Genomic DNA, 22,031 nt, shown 5'->3' with positions numbered 1-22,031 from the left:
CTAGGAACACACGGGAGACCTAAGCTGTTCTTTCTGGGATTCGTTATGGCTAATACATTCCCCGATAGGGCGACGCCTGCGCGCCGAACAACAGACGACGGAACCCACCGACAATGGGTTCCACAGGCAGCTAGCGCTATGGCACGAGGACATGCCCGAATGGTCATCTTATGGCACAGTTAAACGCCGTACACTTACGGTTTGAAAAGCTCGGCCATGTTTTTTCGTTGTTTTTTCTTATAAATACGATAAATAAATGTCTGCTTTGGTTCGGTTGGTGTGTTGGAGTCTACAGGTGTTCATGGGTGGAATAGGCTCCTGGGTTTTCTTCGTCATTGTTTTTCGTTTGTTTTTTTAAATACATTAACTTGCTTGTCCGTGTCTACGTCAACCACCTCTACTCGTGTTATTAGGAAGGATTGTTCGCTAGTAATAACTCATAATAGCTATTATCGGTGATTCTAGACCTCAACAGCCAATCGGATGAGTTTAGCTTAAAGCACGAAAGGACCGGTAGCTGCTATAAATGTGCCACATCTGTAGAAACGTTGAACGCTGTTTCCTAAAGGCACATATGCTAAAATGTTTGTAAAAATACATATGCATCTCGGCCACGAAAAGGCCTTTTTTCTTATTATCCCAAAGACTGTTATTAACATATTGTACAGTATATTAAGATACGCCGGTACAGTTCCAATAATGAAACAATGCTTGTAGGCACAAAGCTTTGTCGTTCCTTTGTCAACACAGAATGGGACCTTTGGGGTATTTTGAACCAACAATACTGTGAGTCACTTGATGAGCTTTTCTGAAATTCATAACGTTAGTGGAGACATTGTTTAATCAAACCGGACACCGCCAGTGAACATTAAGTTATGAAATCTGCCATTGCGTGACCTGCGTGCTCAGTGATGCCAACATGCTGGAGCCCCCCGATGCAGACGCTGTTCAATGCTGATTCGGGGACGGGGTGACAGCAGTTGTCACTGTAGGGACACGTCATTGCTAGATGTATGTATCAGTGTATTGGTTCTGCTTTAGCCTCTCAAAGAGAAAACTGGCTTATAAAACCAGATCATACACAAGTAAGTGGAGGTGAGATGATGCATCTCAAGCAATCTTTCTCTTGGAAATATGTCTTATATTACTTGTCTTGTTTAATTCAACGCAGTTGAGTTGTTTTTGGGCACAAACCAAAAAAATAGATATAATGAATCATTCAATTCCCGATCTCAGGTGGCCTGACGTTCATGTCACAAGCTTGCAGAAGCAGGGAACCTTCTTCAATAATGTGTAATGGCTAACAAAACCTCGGAAATCCTGAGGCAGTCATCTCATTGGCTCAAGGGTTTTATAAAACACCCTCCCAACCAACGGAGCATCTCTAGTGTTATTACACTGTTTTTTAGACAAATCTCTTCCCTTTCCTATTGAACTATTGTGCATGAAGACACTCGTGAGCTTGCGAGAGGAATTCAGACCACACAAGGCTCATTAAACCAATGGATGGATTACACCACACGGAATCATTTGCATCGGAAAACAGTTAACGCCATAAAGGTAATGATAAAACAATGCCGTGCCCTTTTTATACATAACCGTGGAGCTTGGATTTAAAGATCTTAGTTATTTTTGAGAAAATCAGCCAATAGGTTTTTAAGAAAGTCTGAAAAGCATTTGTATTACTAGCCAGTCACCATAAAATGTTACACATACAGAGGACATGCATTACAGCGCTTTCGAAGGCGTTGGGTGCTTTCTAAAGTCTCCTTCTCCTTCCCATAGCTTAGATTAATTTAAAGGATCATAGTGTTGCTTTTAAGCCTTTTCCTCATTTTTTGAGTGACATGCGAATAATCCCAGTCCCATTCTAGAGCTCAGTATAATATCAGGCTGATTCCCCTCATGGCTTGGAACGTGTGCTGATTGTTTACATCCTGAAATCCTGGTTATCAAACATGGCTATTCAATAAAAAGGTATCAAATAAATAATAAGGCGGCTATATGTTGCGTTGCAATAAACAATGGTCCCATCTTGTAAGCCGTTAAGCCTGACTTTGGGGAGGGTCAGCTTTCAATTGCATGCGTCACATATTGCATCACAGAAATCTGACAAAAGGACCCACATACAATGGTCTATAATTGCTGAAAATCGAATCATAGATCATAGGAGTTCATAGCAAGATGTTTATATTTACCTCAGAGGACATATATTTACTCTCGATATAGTTAACTCTTGTATCCATAACAAGTTCTGCTCTGAATGTGTACAGCCGTTTTTAGGAGAGAGGAAAAGTCAACAAAGCCAGTATGATCCTTCAAATCAAGACATTTAAGACTCTTAGACAGCGTTCTTCCTACATTTGCAGTTTTGTGAAATAAATAAATAAAGTATAATATAGTACAAAAAAATTTGTCACAAATCATCATGGCACGAGTATTGAATGACATCGAATGCACATGCTCATATTGGAAACAATATTTTGGCATGAAGTTGTGGCCTTAAAGGGAATTTCACTTCGTAACACTTCTGGGCTAATTTTCCAACCTACCTGCGTCTTTGTTGTTGAAGCATAACTTTTAAATTTTTTCTTCTTCTTTGATTTCGGCTTAACAGCCTAAAAAAATTAATATAATGAGATAACTAATCGGAAGATTAAGGGTTAACACGTTCATTTGAAGGACAATAAGAAGCAGTCTAACATTGAGTTTGAGGTTGAATGCGCTTCTATTGGATGGAGGCAGGGGTAGGGGGGTAATAATAATACAGTTATACATCTTATGTATATATATCTTAATATCGAATCAAGCAATCTTAACACAACCTTGGGGGCACACAAAAGCCCAGATAGGTGTGAAAATGACCCCAGAAAAAGGGTTATTAAGTAAAATTCCCATTTAAGTATTAAAACATTTTCCTAAGTATGATTGCTCATAGAAAACAATACCTGATGCTGAATCATATTCAATTCTCTGTCTGCTGTGAGGCTTTTGAAAATAAAATAATAGTCATAACTTTCTTTTATTCATTTATTTTCAAGTTAAAGTGAAACCAGGATACTTCGGGTCAGTGTCTCCGTTTTGAAAAATAGCATCTCTCCAAAATGTCTCCAAAGTGTGCATCATTTGGTAACCATGGAAATATATCAATGTAGTAAACTAGGAAGGTCTGGTAGCTCATGTTGTTTGTCTGTTACCTTGTTATGTCTTTTTCCAACGAAACCCTTTGTAGAAAAAATAGAAATCCATGCGTCATGCTTGGCGTCCCTTAGAAAATAAACACAAGTTCTGCGTGGCATCTGCGTGCCCGGCCCTCCGCGGTCCCCTCCGATACCCACTCATCGTCTATTATACACACCCACAGGAAAAAGGGAAAAAGGGGGCTGAACTAAGAATTGGCAAAGAGCAGCATTGAGAGATGTTTGACCCAGTGTGCAGAACACAGGAAGCTAAATGGTCAGCCTCTCGCTCTCTTTGCGTGCACATGTGTGGGTTTGTGTGTGTGAGTGCATGTATGTGTGTGAATGTGTGTGTGCGTGTGTACCTGTGTGTGTGTGTGTGTGTGTGTGTCCACGCGCCAGTCTAGACGGATTTCCGGCGCTTCATGAGCCTCCGGTGGTCCGTGAAGCTGTGGAGGCCGGGCGACACCGAGCTGATGGGTGACGGGAAGAAGCTGTTCTTCAGCGTGCTGGGTGAGATCTCCTCGATCCGGTACGACACCGACTGAAAGTACCGATTTGGGTTCAGCTGCGAGCTGAACGAGTTCTGGTTTGTGAAGCCGCAGCCCAGACCCCCCATCCGCCCGCCTCCTCCGCCCTCGCCCCCCCCGGAGCTGCCGAACTCCGGGGGCGAGTGGTAGTGCATGCAGGAGCACACCGACTGCAGGTCCATCACCTCCGTGGGGTGGTACTGCTGCTGCTGCTGCTGGTGCTGCTGCTGCTGCTGGTGCTTTTGCTGGCGGGGGTGATGGAGGTCCGCGGGTCTCCTCCGTCGCCGCCCCAGCCGCGCCCCGGCGCCTCCGCCTCCGCCGTCGTGCGGCCGTGGCTCCTCCTGGATGTGGATGATCATGCTGTTGCGGTGGCCCGCCAGTGAGGCCCTCTCCTCGGCGTCACGGCGCTCGTCCTCGCTGTTCATGGTGAGGAAGCGCAGCACCACCAGGTTGAGGAAGGCGCCGATCACCGTCAGCCCCACCAGGATGTACATGAAGCTGAAGGCCACGTAGAGCGGCTTCTTCTGCAGCGCGCGGTTCTTCTGCAGCGCCACAAAGTCCCCGAAGCCGATGGTGGTGAGCGTGATGAAGCAGTAGTAGTAGGACTGGAAGAAGCTCCAGTCCTCGTAGTGGCTGAAGGCGGCGGCGCCCACGCACAGCGTGCCGATGCAGGAGAAGAAGCCCACCGTCACCATGTTCTCCATGGACACGTCGGTGACGCTCATGCCGCAGCACTTCTTGATGCGCTTCAGCAGGTACTTGACGAAGGTGTTCATGCGCTCGCCCAGGCTCTGGAACATCACCAGCGTCAGGGGGATGCCCAGGACGGCGTAGAACATGCAGAAGGCCTTGCCCGCGTCGGTGCCCGGGGCGGCGTGGCCGTAACCTGGAGGACACAAACACAAGGCGAAAGAGGGTCGTTGGAGACGGGTCAGAGCCTGTGATGGGGAACCAACGACTGAAGGGGCAGTGCTGCCTTGTCTTCTGTTTTGTAACAGAGATATTCTTTCAGAAGGGAAACTCGTTTGTTGTGATGAAGCTTTCATAAGGGGATTTAAATAACTGCAGCTCTACAGGTGCCTTTACAGACACTTCCCATTGGGAAATGTTTACTGTTTTCTTACATGTTTGTGTTGGGATCACTAATTACGAGCTTAGAAATAAAACCCTCCAGCAACATGATTAGTGGAAGTCAATGTGTACTTTAGTTTAATCAGATTTGAGATTATTCGACTAAAATTAGATCTGTAAGAATATTAATGAGGCAACAGCTCTCTCAGAGTACCCTGAATGTAACATGAGGCCAGATCTATGGCGCCAGACCGCTGGTCAATGGGGCTGGCGGTTCTACTGTTCACAAGGCACAGGGAGTAAAGCTACTCTTGGATGGCTTCCCCGTCACTCCATCCACACTAGCAGTGCCCAGGATGAGGGGACCCGAGAGCGAAGAGGCACCGTGGAAGACTCTGGGTTCCTGAGTTCTGCAACCTAGCTCACAGCGTTGACACGAGGGTGGGTCTGACCGCGCGGGTCATGAAGCAGTCAAACAAGCTGCTGCAGACGGCTGCTGTGTGGCAGGAGCAGAGAGAGGATTCTCTATGCATTCACTATCAGCAGGAGAGACAGCTGCTACGCTACCTCGGCCATCGCTGCTGTTCTTACATTCAGATCTCTACATTGCATTTGAGTGAAACAATAAAACAAATTTTACTGATAGAATATTGAAAAGATATGTACAAACACGAAGGCCTGAAAAGGTAAGATGCAAAAATATTTGGATGCGTACAAAGAATGTATGAAAAAAAGGGAATTGAGCCAATGAGAGATCCAATGCGTGTCACCTTACCAGAGTTCAGACACAAAGTCCAGTACAAGTGCAACCATAAGGATGTGTTGATGGCATTGACTCCACCCGTTGGTCGGGAAGCCAATTATTACGAATCCCAAATAGTTTCAAAATATAGTTGGATGAAGACCGGTTTATGGAAACAAAACACGAAATATTAACAATCATATGATATGATATGATATGATATTGATAGAAGCGCATCATTTATGATGCTAGGGAATTGCAATGGGTAGGCTACGTTTCAAGCATATTGTTTATTTTTTAATTCAATTGATCTATTTTTAAAGCCATGACATTCTTTTGGACGGTCACAAGCAAGCAGTACGTAAAGGGTATCCTTGCGTGTGCACTTGTAGACACACTAAGATATGAGGGGGAATCATCTCCAGGGAGAGAGTTATTGTGGAGCAACAGGCGAAAAGCGGCCCGTCGGACCGACTCCACTAGACTCTGGATGACTACAAGAACGGACGTTGGCTGGAAGGATTAGTGTAATAAAAGTGGTCTTCTCTGTGGCGAAGGAGACGAGAAAACCAAAGAAGGAGCTATTGGATTTGATAGAGGAGACAGGAAGGAGCCAGCAAGGCTTTTATCTTAATTAGACTTTATCTGGAGGCCACTTGCTGCTGAGTCACAAGCAACAAGAACTCCTACAGGCTGGGGGGCCGGGGTAACAATAGGCAGGAACGAGACGATACATTGATTTAGTAAGTATATATTTCAAGACAAACAAGCGGAAATTTAACCAGACTTCATATTTCCTTTTTTTAATAAGAGTTAACAAAACCGTTTGTGTTAAAAAAGATTGTGTCTTTTGGCAGGTTGTTAAAGGAAAAAGTACAGCCTTTTTACTCATCGATCACTCCTCTTTCCCGTCAGGTGCTTCCGCGGGCCATAGTGAATAACAAACTTAAAAGCTAGAGCCAAAGAAAAACAACAACACTACCAGCGGCGTGTGGCTGACATTTGTATCTCCCCCACAACCAGCGCTGGTCTACCTACCTACGATATCTGCTCTTCACAAGAAGATTGTAGTGGTTATGTTTGTTGTGTTCACGGATCAAACCTGGTCAGGTTTTTTGTTTGTGTGAGTCTTTGCAGTATCGATCTGTAAAGGCCTCCCCTCAACGGACTCCTTCCACCCACACAAGCACGCGTGTTGATATGCGCGAGAGCTTTTTATAAACTCCAGTTCTAAGCGAGTCTCTAAAAAGGGGGGCGACCGCTGAACACAATGCGGCCGTCAGAGCGGAGCCACGGAAATTCCTTTTCAATACACAACTGACAATTATTATTATTATGCATTCATAATGACTGAGTGTGTGTGTGTGTGTGTGTGTGTGTGTGTGTGTGTGTGTGTGTGTGTGCGCGCATGTGCGGGGGTGGGTGACGGAGAGAGAGAGAGAGAGAGAGAGAGAGAGAGTGAGAGAGAGTGAGAGAGAGAGAGAGAGAGAGAGAGAGAGAGACAGAGGGAGAGAGAGGATGAACGAAGGGAGGGAGAGAGAAAGAGAGTTTGAGAGGAAAGGAGGAGGGGAGGGAGAGAGAGAGAAAGAGATGAAGGTTCAAACAGTCAATAGGGTTCACTCCAGGACTGCTCAACTTTGCACATGCCGACCAGAAGATGCAATGTGAAGGAGTGTCAACTGCTGTTGAGGTTATCAAAACAGCCAACAGAACGGCAGGGTTGAGATTATTCTGAAGAACATGGAAAATGTTTTTCTCTGAAAAGTTTCACACCAGCAAAGCATTGACGTGTAATACATATTTGAAATGTCCCATGGCATGAAAATCTCACTTTATGAGGTTTTCGAACATAAACATGAGTTCCCCTAGCCTGCCTATGGTCCCCCAGTGGCTAAAACTTGCATTCGGTGTAAAACGAGCACTAGGTGTTCTGCTCGCCTTTGATGGTGTTATGGCGCATAACACATCAGTTCTTTGACGTCCCTTGTACTTCCACAACGAGACTTTAGCTGGGGTTATCTCAGCCATGGTTGAGAAGGAATTGGGGGAAAGGAACTTTGGCTTTGACTCCCTGAAGTACATGAACTGCGACATGCTGCCTGCCGCCGGTTGCCGCGAGGCACCACCGCTGCGAAGCACCACCGGCTGGCAGTTGGCAGCGGGCAGCCGGCAGCAGGCAGCGCGCGGTTCGGTCTACTTCAGATTGATGTGGAAGCGGAAGAACCAGAGACGTCGGAGAACCCGACGCGTTCGTTTGAGATTCATAATATCGTCTGGAGGCTCATACAGCTTTTGGCCGTGATAATATGTATTATATGATATAGATATCTATGTATAATATGATATTATTTAGATATAGAGCTCCAGGACTCCCGTGTGTTCTAGAATATTTACAGAACATGGCTAAAGCCTGTGTGCGTCATCTCAATCTACATTGAGATGAGGTCCGGGAACCACAAACTCATTTTCTCGTATTTGAGGCGTGGTTAACGATTGCCCTGAGCCGTTTATTGGGCGCTACGAATGTCTATCGTATGAGTCTGTACGTAGCTCATAGCCAATCGTATCAATTATACCAGATGACGTATGTAGAGCAACAGAAATTCGATGAGGAAGAAGACGATGGGTGTGTTGAACAGACGTCGTTATCGTCTTGCCGTCCCTCCCCTTTCTGTGATTGGTTCCCTATCTCAGGCGAAATTCGGATCCATGGAATCCAGGCTGCCTAGCAGCGCAAAATGAAATTGCGCGCAAGGCAGCATGGGTATACCCAGGCTAGTGTGCGCCTCGCCATTGCGATATATCCACTGTAAACAGAGCGCATGGTATAAAGTAGCATGCCATGGGACCTTTAAGGAAGTTCAGGGGATATATTGAGGTTTTGTATGGAATGTACTGGCCTGAAATCAGACCTTTTGAAATGCCAAATTGGTCTCATTTTCAGAATCCGAATTGCAAATAGCCTGTGGTTAAACTTTGACTATATTTGTTATACACACTGGCAAGAAAAACTCCAATTTGTTTGTTTTTGGAGCCTCGCCCATGCACCCTAATGATGTTATGCACTTGAACTCATGTTGATTGCATGATTTGGTTCTTCTCATCCTCACCTGTAATTCACTGTGGATAAAACTCTTTACTAAATGGCCATATATTGGTATATCAGTCATCTCCCAACGGGCCTGTTATTTTGGTGAAAGCACAGGGACTGCATAAAACTGAATATGTTTGTCGGATTAACAAAGCCCTTCACACCATGTGTATTAAAGTCTTGGGAAGCATTTTGTTCTTCTGATCATCCATCTGTCTGCCGTCCGCCTGATCCCCCCCACCGCTGCCCTTTACTTGCAAATGAGCAAAGAAATTCCTACAGATTCTTGAGGTGTGAACATTTGTGCACGATAATAAGCAATTAATGAATTATTCGGCAGTCGATCAAACTGTACATGTAATTCGATTCGTGGTTACCTGTGACTTACTTGTGAAACAGGTCACTACTACCTGAGAGAGAACTCGAAATGGCGTTGAGAGGGCAGCATAATATGATATATTTCCAAGGTAACACATTCATTCGCAACAAACAGTTAGCCTACAGCTGACATGGTGAAATCTATTTTAAACATAAAAAATATTGTGTCCGAAACACACTCATTGTCATAGCTATTGCTATTGTGTTTTACAACACTTTTTCACACTCACAGCCGTAGCAATACTGTTTGTTATGACATAGGTTCACAGACCTGGTACTTCGCCGGCAGTGGACAGAACTAAGCAGAAGCACAAACAAACACAGTTTTTACCCATATACACCGCCATGTATACAAATGATGGCCGTTGGCTGTACATTGGCACCGAAGAGACAGGACCTGGCCATCACCGCTGTTTTCTGTGCCGTCTTGAATTGTCTCGTTGTTATTGTTGATTGCATTCTTGGCTGGTGGTCACAGCAGTGGCCTGTGTAATCTGTTTGTCATGTCATAATGACTGTGCTATCTCGCGTTGTCAAGGGAACAGACATATTTGTTCTGCAAGAACAGGATCCTGTCATGCACAGGTGCTTTTGTTGCATATGTGTGCACAGGTGAACGATTGTGTGCGCTCGGTGTATGTACTGAACGGTGTGAACGCCACGACATAAATCACCAGACTAATGCAGTAATTAGCCAGCGTGGCAGAGAGTAAGTCACTTTAAGCTGCTAGCCCAGCTGCTGATCTAGGCAATAGCCTTGGGCTACGGGCTGAATTATGAATGCTATACAAACTGATGGATTAGCTTGATCACTTTAAGTATATAAGTGTATGCTGCATTAGCCATTTTTATAAAACATTATGGATTGTGCAATTTGTAGGGTTTAATTGTTTGGAGTGTGTTGCATTTGAATGTTGAGCAGTCTGGACCCTTTTGACAGTGGCGTCTACTGGGGACAAACACAGGTGTCATTTATAACACTTATAAGGGTCTGCTCCTTTTACGGACCAGGCCAAGGAGCAAGACCCATACAAGGTCGATTGGAAGTCAACTGGTAACACTCCACCAGCTTTGTGAAAAAAAGAGGCTGACTGTTGAGACTCTCTTTTACTGAAGAATGAGAGCTCCTCTGCCCTGAAGTGTGGAGTGCAGGTGCTACCAAGTTGTGATTTCATTTCACAAAATGTATCACTAGCAACGTATCACTTTCCAATATGCAAATATATGCAAATTAACTTGTTGTCTCACCTGTGGAAAGCTTTGATAACATTTTAACTTACTATACAACAATATAAGAACATGCTAAATTCTGAGAGTCTTTAATCCATAGTAATACATTTTGTGTGTTGACAAAACAACAGAAAAAAAGTACTTCAGGCATTTATACCCATGGTTTAGTTAAGAGGTAGTGTGTGACTGTGACTGGGTACTATTTAAGACCTGGCAATCTTTTGCCTATTGTCTCACTTGTCTCTCATGGTTATATGCGATTAATGTAAGAACATAACAGAATAACAGTCAATAACCCTGTATTTGAGGTTTAGGCACTTAAACTCTACCAAAACACATAGAGCACATTAAACTAGGATTCTAAAATTCTCAACCATCTCCCCAAGAACAGTGCTTGTGTCTCCATGGTTGAAATGCAATGATGTTATGTGCCTCCAGGTCCACACAAAATCTGCAAGTCATAATCTTGTGATTTTATTATGGATGTTTCATAAGGGTGTGTGTGTGTATGTGTCTACCTGCGTGCGTGCCTTGAGTTCATTATTAAAAATAAACTCTGTACTACATTTTGAAGTGATTAACCTTTTCAAGTAGACCGCATGCATTTTTAATACATAGCAGTATCAGACTGACACACGTGTCAGCTGCCTGGAGCGCCCATCTAAGGTACGTTCCAGAGTAAAATAAGATTAGCTTTCTCACCAATGGTTGACATGACATCATTTAAAAGATTTAAGACAGAAAATTCACAATGAAAATAAAGTAATAAGCTGCTACGTCTTCATGGTAGTATTGTATACATGCACCATCTTTGTATAAGAACAATCAAGATGCACCCCCCTAGTGTTTTCGGTCGGTGGATATTAACTGCATTTTTGATCAACTGACCGATGAACAGCCTGACAGATGGAAGGTATCGGCACATCTCACGTTCTCACGACTCATTTCATTTGTCTGTATATTCAGTGAGTCAATTATTTTTTTAATTTCTCACAGTATACAGAGGTTATTTATTTGTAGCATCTCCATCGCTCAAGGGATGTTGATCTATATTGATTGCACGACGTATGTAGGCGTAGAACTGCCGTTTTATTGACCCAACTCAGGAGAAAATCACTAAAACAGCAAAATTCTAATTAGCATTGAGCTTAATCAGGCTTTACGTTAAAGCTAGGGTGGGTAATTTCTTTACTGTAATATTTGGCAAAACTGTCATAATAGCCAGTCAGCTATATGTAGGTGAAGTTTATATATATGTATTTTTTTTTTAAATTCCGATAATGTTTTTCTTTATTGTCCAATCACTGTTGTGCTTGACCTGTTTTGGCAGTTATGAGAACCTCACATCCCCTACTTCATCCACACCATGCAAGCGCAGGAGAATCGGACATGGTGTTTCGTCTTCCTATCAATGTAACTGAATTCACATGAACGTGCATAACTGACGTTCGGAGGGAGGAGCTACAGCAGGTAGGGCGTGGCAGGGAGGGACCAGAGAGAACACAACGGAATCTCAACCGCTGTTTTCTCCAAAATTACCCACCCTAGCTTTAAGTTACGACGGTGCAACTCAAGCAGAGTTGCAACTCTTGTTACAAATGAGTTAGTTTCAACGTTGGCTTCAGTGGAAATTAACCTGGTTGAAACAGGTATTCGGTATCCCCTTTACCCAGCACCTTATAGTCCTTAGGAGAAAGCAGAAGCCATTCAACCGTAGTCTGGCTATTACCAGACCAAGCTCAATCGTAGATTGCACGTTGGTCTGGGGAAGCTGCCGTCATTTTCTTCAGCAAAAGAGGCGTGATCAACGAGCCTTGTTCAACTGACTCTGTACGCGATTGGCTGCTTGCCGTCGCTTCCCTGTCGTCATTGTATTAAACCAGCCAATAGAGCGCCAAGGGGAAAAGCCAGCTCGGTGATTGGCTCCCGCAAAAACGTATCGGAAGCAGAAAGAAATGTATTGCCCTTCTCCAGACCCTTGTGCAGGGCGAACTCAAATCGCCGGCAGAATGGGCGAGGCTACCCAGTCTAGTCCGACCGCACATCCTGTGAGTTATTCCTCACCCTCTCAAAGGGGGTAGTCCCGATCACACTTAATCCCACAAGAACCAAGAACATTAGGGAAGTGTTGTAAATTAGCTTTGGCTAGAAATACTATGATGCAAACATTGGATGACTATCTCACGCTTGTCTATGTTTCTGTATCCGTCCCAATTCAAATAAACCTTAAATAATAATTAAAGGCACCGCACGCCATAGTGTGCACAGAGAGCTTTGAATTTGTCAGAGGGAAACATGGAGCAGACCACCTAGCATCCAGCACGGGTCCTATTTTGGCTACCTCCTTTGAAGCGCTTTCTGTGAATTGTGCAAATATGCACCAGCGTCCTATTAATACCGGGGCTGATTAGGGTCCATCGGGAGCCCCCTTCTGCCTGATTGTGAAGAAGGGATCGTTGATGTGCATTTTAATTTCACCACGACGACAAGGTAATTCCAATTACTGGTTTATCCGTAGCTGAGATTCCTTTGAAATGATCAGAAAGGAGAGTATTAGCTTGAGAGTGAAGGCCCTTTATTTTAAGGCAGCATCCAATGAGAAACTCCTTAGGGCTCAGTCTGAGTAACAAAATACCCCGACCTAACTAAAAGCATCTGGGGTTAACGGATTCTATTTATTCTGTTCAACTCAAGTGTTAAGGGTTGTTTAATACTACGGCCTCGCAGAGAGACAACACAGAGAGATCTAGGCATTTATTGCAGGGTCTTATCCAGTCTTATAACAGAGGAGTGGTATTACTTCATAATCCTTCATCATTGTATTATATAAAAAGAGCCCATTGAGGTGTACGAGACACGTTAACTCATTCGTTTTGCGGTGTGACGCTTAGCATTTTGCACAGAAAGAAGGTGGATTTGGAGGGCGTTTCCTGCCAGAGTGAAGCAAAATAAACCAAGTTTGGAAGGACTTTTGCGAAAGAAAGTATAATGATGTAAATTTTATATTTCCAACCACTCCGCCCCCCAACACTTCTTGTTGCAAAGACCTGCTGTGTTCCAACTCCTGTATGTGTCTTCAGGGACGTTATTACAACATATGGTGACACCCTTGTCTGTGAGCGTCAATGCTCTGCATGATGAACGAGTTATCTCCTTACTAAGTCACTGTGCCTCTCCAGCCCTGGGAGGTGCAAGGGAAGCCAATGCAGGGGATAGAGGGGCACAGAGACATAGTGTACCACCCAGAGAGAGACAGGGAACGAGCAGGTATGGGTTTTGACACAGTTCAGCTTCGGTGGACACCATGTCCAGTGTGAGCTGGACAGAACCTGGGGACGGACTAGGCAAATCCAATTCTTACTGCAGGTATCACTGAACAGCAACAGGGGTATTCCCAACAATTGGGGTCCCCCCACATCCCCTTCCCTGTGACATATAGGTCCATCTAGTTGTTCGATAACTGCAGTATCTGTGGGACCCAGAGCCCTTTCCCTTGTCTATTTAATTCAGAGACTGATCAGGATTCGGGGGCAGAGGACTTGTTGACCACCTTTGGTAGGGCAGTAGTAGGGAATCATGCTCTCTCTGTGCTCTGACAACAAACTATAGATTGCGACAAAGTACAGCTTATACACTAAGAACTGTTTGTCTCCATGCCGAGACAGACAGTCCCCACGTACATTTAATGGGCCACAGATACCCCGCAAATGCATCGTATCACAGCCTCTACTTGCTGAAGTGGGCTTGTACAACAAGCTCACAATCAATGTATTTTTATACTCCCGTCTTCACATACTGACTGAGTAGAACAAGCTGTGCTGAACTTATTTTGGTCCTATTCTCCAAACCGCCACAGAAAGTCCTCAGTTGAAATGTATTTCTTTCTTCCTGCTCTCAAAACAAGTTGAAGACTTGCGGAACATTGCAGTGATGAGCTCGGCTGAGCCTGTTGTCTCTTTTGCTGTGGGCAACAGGGACTCTGTGTGCCATTTCAATATACGTTTTATCTACGTACGCCGATGGCAACGAGGGTAAACAGCCGTACCTCGGCATGAGGTCGCCACATTGGGCTCTTAGTTTACGCAATGCAGAGTAGGAAAAATGCAACAACAAAAAAAAGGGAACAACGTCATCTTAGACGTCGGACATTCATTTTATTTTCTTGGACAGCTACAATGGGAAACCTGCTGGGTCGGCTGTCTGTGATGTTTTGGCACGTTGTGGTTTTTAAAATGCTGAACAAGCAGTTCTGGGTGGGGGGGGTTCGTCTTACACAGGCGTTTTCATTGGTTTTCTGAGACGGATGGGGAGGATGGCAATGAATTGGTCGGAGGCCGTTCCAGGTACTGAGCATGTGGGTTCGGTTTGTGTTGCGTGAGTGGAGGCGCCTGTATACAGTCGGCCTAACGGTGCTGGACTGATGAAATCCACCATTACAGTCATTGACCTTATAAACAGAGCTTCTCCTATGAATCATTGTATAATGTATCATCGCTAAGTCCCCTTGTCACTGAACCCTGCCTTTTAAAGCTGCTGTAGCTGTGATTCAAGAGTTATAAAAAGAGACTGCTGGAAAGAGCAGAAGACAGCAAGATTTTTGAAACTAAACAATAACGTAAAAAACATCCCCTCCCTCTGTGCACCCTCCCTCCCTTTCTCCACCATTGGAACATATTTAATTTCACACAACCGTGATTGACGGGCAAGATGGATTCCCTAACCAAGGAAGAGATGCCCTGATTGGTCAGGAGTAAGCCGGGAGCCGTCTAAACTGTCTCTATAAATTGTCTCACAGAGGCAGGCATAGTCAACTCGAAACCCATATTCTCACTTGTACTCACTAATAGCTGACGATGGCTATGGAATTTCAAACAAATAACAATCAAAGCTCCTAAATGTTACCTACAGCACCTTAACTAGCTTTAAATTTGAATGCAACACACGATCCAAACGCACATCAATGCTATTTTGCTTATGTTTCTTTCACAAAAAAAGGCCTCTGCTATTGAACATGAATGTATTACCTTCATCTCTTTCTCTAAACAACTGTAAAAATAAGCAGGAATATGAATGCATTTATGTCTTATGTAATTGGCAATAGTGACTCGTAAGAAACACAAAAAAGAGAAAAGAAAAAAGTTCTGCATTAGTTCCCTGTAGCATTTGACTGTGTCTTACTGTTACCATTCTGCTCAAGAAATGATGAGGCTTACGTTTTCCCGAAAGTTGCCTACGACATCAACTCCGATACACCAAATCGCCCCCGCTCTCCCGCCCACCCAGCATTTCTCCCCCGCTTTCAGGTGACACTTCCAGCAGGACACTCCAGGTCTGCAAAGTAAAGTTCCAGTAAGCCAAAGGCACTGCACACACTGTCACGTCCTGTCAGAGAGATGCACTGGAGAAATCAAGTCTCAGCTTTCTTCCACCATGTCACATTACTAATATTAAAATTATTATGTCTCTTGGCATATGTCATATTTCCATGTTTTATTTCCTCTTTTTCTGTCTCTATGTGTGCGCCTTGAAGTGATAATCTAAGGACTAACACGTTCTTTGAAGAGATAATTACTTTTTTAATAACTAATAAGCCGTTGAGGTTAGTTTACTGAACTAATTTGAATTTGAAAATAAACACATAACGAGGAGGAATATGATGATGATGATCACAGAACAGAGTCGTGGATCCAGGCACTCATCAATCTCAAGGATGGATAATGAGTGTTTTGGCTCATCTGATTCATGCTCAAAGTCAAGCGCACGGCCGGGCGCACACACACACACATACACACGGATATCTAGTGCGGTTAACTGCGTGTGCACAAACACACACACACACACACACACACACACACTAACACACACAAATACAAACAAAAACACAAGCACATATACACACACACAAACACACACACACTCACGCACACACACACACACGCACACACACACACACACACACACACACACACACACACGCACACACACACACACACACACACACACGCGTACACAGGGAAACCTGCTGCGCAAAACCGATACCCAACAACAATGAGTCACGGGGGAAGGGGGGAGATCATGAGCACATCGTCATGGTAGCACTCCCGTCTCCCCCTCATCGCTCCGGCTGGAACGCCAACATTAGCTAGGAGGGATTGTTTCGAGTGACTCATGGCTGTGGGAGGGAGGGGGTGGGGGAAGAGCTTTTCCAGGAGCCTAATTTTATACCCCCACCCCACTCCCTACACACACTCTTCATAAACACACTTGGGAGAAGCCCTTGAAGTCTTGTGCTCTCTTTCTTGCACTTGGAAGATTGCATGTTGTCCTCCAGTCCGTCTCCAACCCACCACTACCTCCTCCACTTCTTTCACCGCCTCCACCATCAGCACCACCACCACTTAACACCACCACCACCAGAACCACTTTCACCGCCTCCACCATCAGCACCACCACCACTTAACACCACCACCACCAGAACCACTTTCACCGCCGACAGCACCCCTCCCGCTTTCACCACATCCACCACAACCACAGCCCCACCACCACCACCAACTCCGTCTCCACCACCACGACCTCCACCACCACCGCCTCTATCGCCACCACCTCCCCCACCACCCCCACAAGCTCCATCACCATCTACACCACCCCAACTTCCTCCATCACGACCAACTTCATCACAACCTCCACCCCCACAACCACCACCCCCTCACTTCTAACACTTTCACATCCCCAACCGCCTCCGCCACCAACACCTCCACCACCACCAACTCCATCAAAATACCTCATCCCCCGAGTTCCCCATTGAGAGCGAGAGGCAGTGGCGTGGTGGCAGTGAGACCCATACCCCGGGGGGCTCAGAGTGCTAGGTGATGACGGTCAGCAAGGAGCCGGCCCTGGGCGGCAGATCAGGTCCATGGAAGAATGAGGTTATGACGTCGGAAGTATGAAGCTATTTAACATGGCAACAGGTGGCAGGTTGGACCTGAAAGGAGAGAGGGGCCTGGAATAAGCAGTGCAGTCATATCGCCTCTTGCTGTTGTGAATAATTTGTGTCCTTTCACACTTTTATCAAAGCCTTGCGGCGTCAAGGATGATTTTGACGATTGTTTGACTTTCCATGAGAGTGGTATCGGAAACCAAAGCGATACCCTTGGAGCTGATACATTCGCAAGAACACCCTTGTTGTCATTCCTTAATCAGTCCACTGTCATTGAGCGCAAGGCAAAGGGTTCGCATTACACATTTAAAAAAGGTGATCTATTTATAGAAGCAACACCTACTCAGTCAGACAGGGAAATGGTCCCCTGTGATAAACAGCTGAGAGAGTGTGTGAGTGTCAATAAGCTTAAAGGGCAGCAATTAGTGGTGTGTGTGTGTCAGGCTTATGTATTATTATTAGCCGCCTTCAGGTCGGCAGGGTATGGATTGCTGATGGCTCTGTCGTTACCTCAGAGGAATAGAGAGTAGAGATGGAAGTTGTGGGACACACGATGAATCTCGCATGTGATTTCTCAGTCGCTCAATACAAACACGCACGCACACACATACATGCACACACGCACGCACGCACGCACACACATAAACAAACACACACACACACACACACACACACATAAACACATGCAATCTTGGATGTCATATTGGCCACATTTTTTATCTAACATTTTTATGTCTAGTGCCATTTTCATAACTTTCAGGTCTGATTGACATGACTCTAACTACCTTTGGAATTTCAAAGCAAAAAAGGAGTTGTGAACATCGAACAGTGAACAGTGAACAGTGAATATTAATCAGTGAACATTGAACGGTGAACATTGAACGGTGAACATTGAACGGTGAACAGTATCTTCCCCTTCTAGAGAGCTGTCCCGTGTCCCCGGTCCCCTTCTGGAGAGCTGTCCCGTGTCCCCGGTCCCCTTCTGGAGAGCTGTCCCGTGTCCCCGGTCCCCTTCTAGAGAGCTGTCCCGTGTCCCCGGTCCCCTTCTGGAGAGCTGTCCCGTGTCCCCGGTCCCCTTCTGGGGAGCTGTCCCGTGTCCCCGGTCCCCTTCTGGAGAGCTGTCCCGTGTCCCCGGTCCCCTTCTAGAGAGCTGTCCCGTGTCCCCGGTCCCCTTCTGGAGAGCTGTCCCGTGTCCCCGGTCCCCTTCTGGAGAGCTGTCCCGTGTCCCCGGTCCCCTTCTGGAGAGCTGTCCCGTGTCCCCGGTCCCCTTCTGGAGAGCTGTCCCGTGTCCCCGGTCCCCTTCTGGAGAGCTGTCCCGTGTCCCCGGTCCCCTTCTAGAGAGCTGTCCCGTGTCCCCGGTCCCCTTCTGGAGAGCTGTCCCGTGTCCCCGGTCCCCTTCTGGAGAGCTGTCCCGTGTCTCCGGTCCCCTTCTGGAGACCTGTCCCGTGCTTCCCCCTATAGGTCCCAGTAATGAAACTCATCGTCTATCCGGAGGTACGGACATTACCCCGCCTGAACACGGTGAGACGCTCTGCCATATGACCTAGACTTGTAGTCTGCTGCAGACATTAATAAATAAGGAGATTCCCAGCCCGGCCTTGGTTCATGTCCACGGGTTGTTGTTGTGATTAACACATTTAAAATAGATGAAGGCACAATTACCCATAGTTGTTCTTTACTCAAAGCAATATGCTATTGTCTATTGTGAAACACCTCCTTACTGGAGTCAATCCTTGGAGTAATCCTTACTGGAGCCATTGAAGAATGGAACTGCATTTTCTTAATAAATTCGACCCGCACAAACTCTTCAAATGTGCCTTTATTCTTTTAATCAAGGATTCAAATATAGACATGTAGTTCCAGCTCGTTTTTTCAAGTTGAATCGACCCGCATTTGTTGCAATCGCAAGAATAGATGAACGAAGAACTGTGAAGGACAGCGCAATACTAAAATCAATGACCTCCTCGGCCTGGCAGCGTCTGCTGTTCGATCCCCAACACAACCCTGCCCTCTGGCGTGGACCCTGGACTGTTTGGCTTCAGAACGCCGGGTTCTGACGCCGGTCCATGAGCAGAGGTAACATGGCAGGCCTGGACACGTTGCTGGAGATGTTGTCAATAGACTCTGAGAATGCAGCTTAACCTTTACTTATTGAACCAACAGGTTACCCAGGTTGTTCCAATACCGACACCTGTGATTACAGTGTCCGACCACACCGTTCTTTCTTTTGTCCTATGTTCCAGGATGGTACTACGACTTCAGGCACAACAAAAATAAAACTGAGCTCTCAATCTCTTTCTTTGTCTCGCTCTCTTGGTCTCTGTCTCTCTCGCTCGCTCTCTCTCTCTCTCTCTCTCTCTCTCTCTCTCTCTCTCTCGCTCTCTCTCTCTTTCTGTGTAAGGCTCATTCTTTCGGCAGCACTAAAACATCTCTTGGGGGTCAGGGTCACCAATGACCTGCTAATGGCCACGGAAGAAGAATCTACGGCTCCCCTCTCGGTGTCCACGGCCGCTGAGTGCAGTGTTTGACCATGTTGAACACAGCATTATTCTGGAGTGCCTCTAAATCCTCCTGGACCTCGTAAAGTGAGTGGTCGTATAGGGCGGCGGAGCAGTAATACGCGGTACTACTGCTAGTCACATTCTGGAGGGAACAACCTGAGACCAAAGCCCAGGCAGGAACACGTTTGATATTTGTATTGCGACCCGTTAAAAAAGAGCTGTTATTTGAACAGAGCAACAACACACAGTGAGAGTGTGGCGGCGCCATGTTTCATTTGTTTACCGGCTGCTATTTTGGATGCAAAAATTTCTAAGCAATATCTCGCCTCAGTCCCGACGCGGACATGTGCTCTGGGCATCAGAACTGTTGTTGGCTTGATGTAAGCAACATTTAATGAGAAAAAAACATTAAAGCAGATTAAAACCGCCAATGCAAGTGGGCACAAACGTATTTGTTGCAGAAAGTCTGCTTTGAACGCTGAGTGGGAGAGGCGACGATTATGAACGCCACATTTCACCCATGGAGAATGTTACCATGGACCAATGGGCTGAGCAGGGGCCTGTTGCCCCCTTTACACACCGCTCTGACCCAACTCCCGCAGCTCAACATCGAGCTCAAGCTGAACAACGATTGAAATACTAACTGTATTGAACACTGGGTGCAGTGTGCTGAGTTGTGTCAGGCCGAGATCAGGTTGAAGTGATGGCTTTAAGCAAGCGAACCTCCGACAGGTTGTCATTTTGTTTTTTAGCTGCAGCCAAATCGATCAATCATTACCCTGGACAGATGATCATTGAAGTACATAAAGACATATGCTTCCTACCCTGCCCCCCCCCCCACACACACACACACACACACACACACACACACAAGTAATTTAGTTATGTAAACTGCAGGTGGTGCTACAAGCATTATGTTCTGTAGCCTGCGGGTCTGTTTGCCTTTGTGCTCCACGCCAACGTTCTGCTACCACAGCTCTATTATAACTTTGTTTGTTTTACGTCCTCGCGGGGCTCAGCATTTAGCATCGCAGACACCAATCTTCTATTAAAAGGAAGAAGCACGGATATGCACACACACCCACGCGCACAAACACGCACACACACACGCAAACACAAACAACCGGTATAAAAACAGCATGGATATTACTCGCGCTACGGTGTTCTCCGGCAATAACTCATAAAAAGAGACCACACAAACACACACAAGCACGCACACTCACACACCAGCTTGCACCATTGGAATAAAGCGGGTGCGATAGGAACAGGTGGGAGGGCATGTTGCGTGCAGAAATACCAAAAGAAAAGCGAGAGAGGGACAGAAGAGTACTGCTGGTGGGAGGTGGTGACAGTGGGCAGACCAGGCCTGTTCTGGCCGGCCCTTTATGCACTAGAACTACAGCATCAGGTCAACTCCAGAGGGCTGCTCACTACACAACACCTAACGGTGCGGAGAGCAGGACCAGCAGAGGCATTTGAAGCTTGAGCCGCAGGATCTCCCCGGGGATTAAAACATATAACATGCAGCAGTGGGGGGTTGTTGGGCGACGGCTGACGGCTGACGGGAGGCCGTCTCACCGGGCCTCCGTCGCTGGGCTCTGAGGGAGCACAGGTGCAGCTCGTTAGGTTAATGAGGGGTCTGAAGGCATGCCAGGCCCCTCATTAATGAGAGCTGCACTCAGGAGCACGTGCTGCTGTGCTTTGAGTCAGGGAGATATCCCATTTGTTGATCAAAGACGCAACGTAAGGACGATAACTTTATTATCGCTATGTTACGTTATGTCACGGTGCGCATCTGCAGTGTGCGCGTGTCTATGGAAGGCCGAAAGGGTCAAAAATACTGCTCATTGTGGATTGGATGTGTATTCATTAAAATCAGAGTTTAAGCTTAGTAAAAGCTTTAATAACTTTGTATTAAAAACGCTGTCTTTAAAGTATTCTATTCAACTCCACAGTGGTGTCAAAGACCAAGCGGTGCTCACTGCCTCCCAAATGGACGGAGCTGAACCGGGTCCACTGTCCAGCTCCACCTCTCTGGACCTGCTCCACCTCTCTGGACCTGGTCCACCTCTCTGGACCTGGTCCACCTCTATTGACCAGCTCCACCTCTCTGGACCTGGTCCACCTCTCCGGACCTGCTCCACCTCTCTGGACCTGGTCCACCTCTCCGGACCAGGTCCACCTCCACCTCTCTGGTCCTGGCCCACCTCTCTGGACCAGCTCCACCTCTCTGGACCAGCTCCACCTCTCTGGACCTGCTCCACCTCTCTGGCCCAGCTCCACCTCTCTGGACCTGCTCCACCTCTATGGACCAGCTCCACCTCTCTGGTCCTGGCCCACCTCTCTGGACCAGCTCCACCTCTCTGGACCAG

At 46.2% G+C, this 22,031-nt stretch overlaps 1 protein-coding gene across 1 annotated transcript in view; it reads right to left on the bottom strand.

Annotated features, from left to right (window-relative positions):
* Positions 1 to 3,582: 3,582 nt before the first annotated feature.
* Positions 3,583 to 22,031, bottom strand: part of kcnk9 (potassium channel, subfamily K, member 9) — a gene marked incomplete at both ends in the record, with an annotated part of 27,072 nt that continues 8,623 nt past the window's right edge. The window contains one exon of the mRNA XM_079749404.1: positions 3,583 to 4,595. Within this exon, the coding sequence (XP_079605530.1) occupies positions 3,583 to 4,595 (1,013 nt within the window). The remainder of the gene's footprint in view (positions 4,596 to 22,031) is intronic.

Source organism: Pollachius pollachius (assembly GCF_949987615.1).
Source record: "Pollachius pollachius genome assembly, chromosome: 13".
NCBI lineage: Eukaryota > Metazoa > Chordata > Actinopteri > Gadiformes > Gadidae > Pollachius > Pollachius pollachius.
This window is presented reverse-complemented; position numbering and strand designations above follow the sequence as displayed.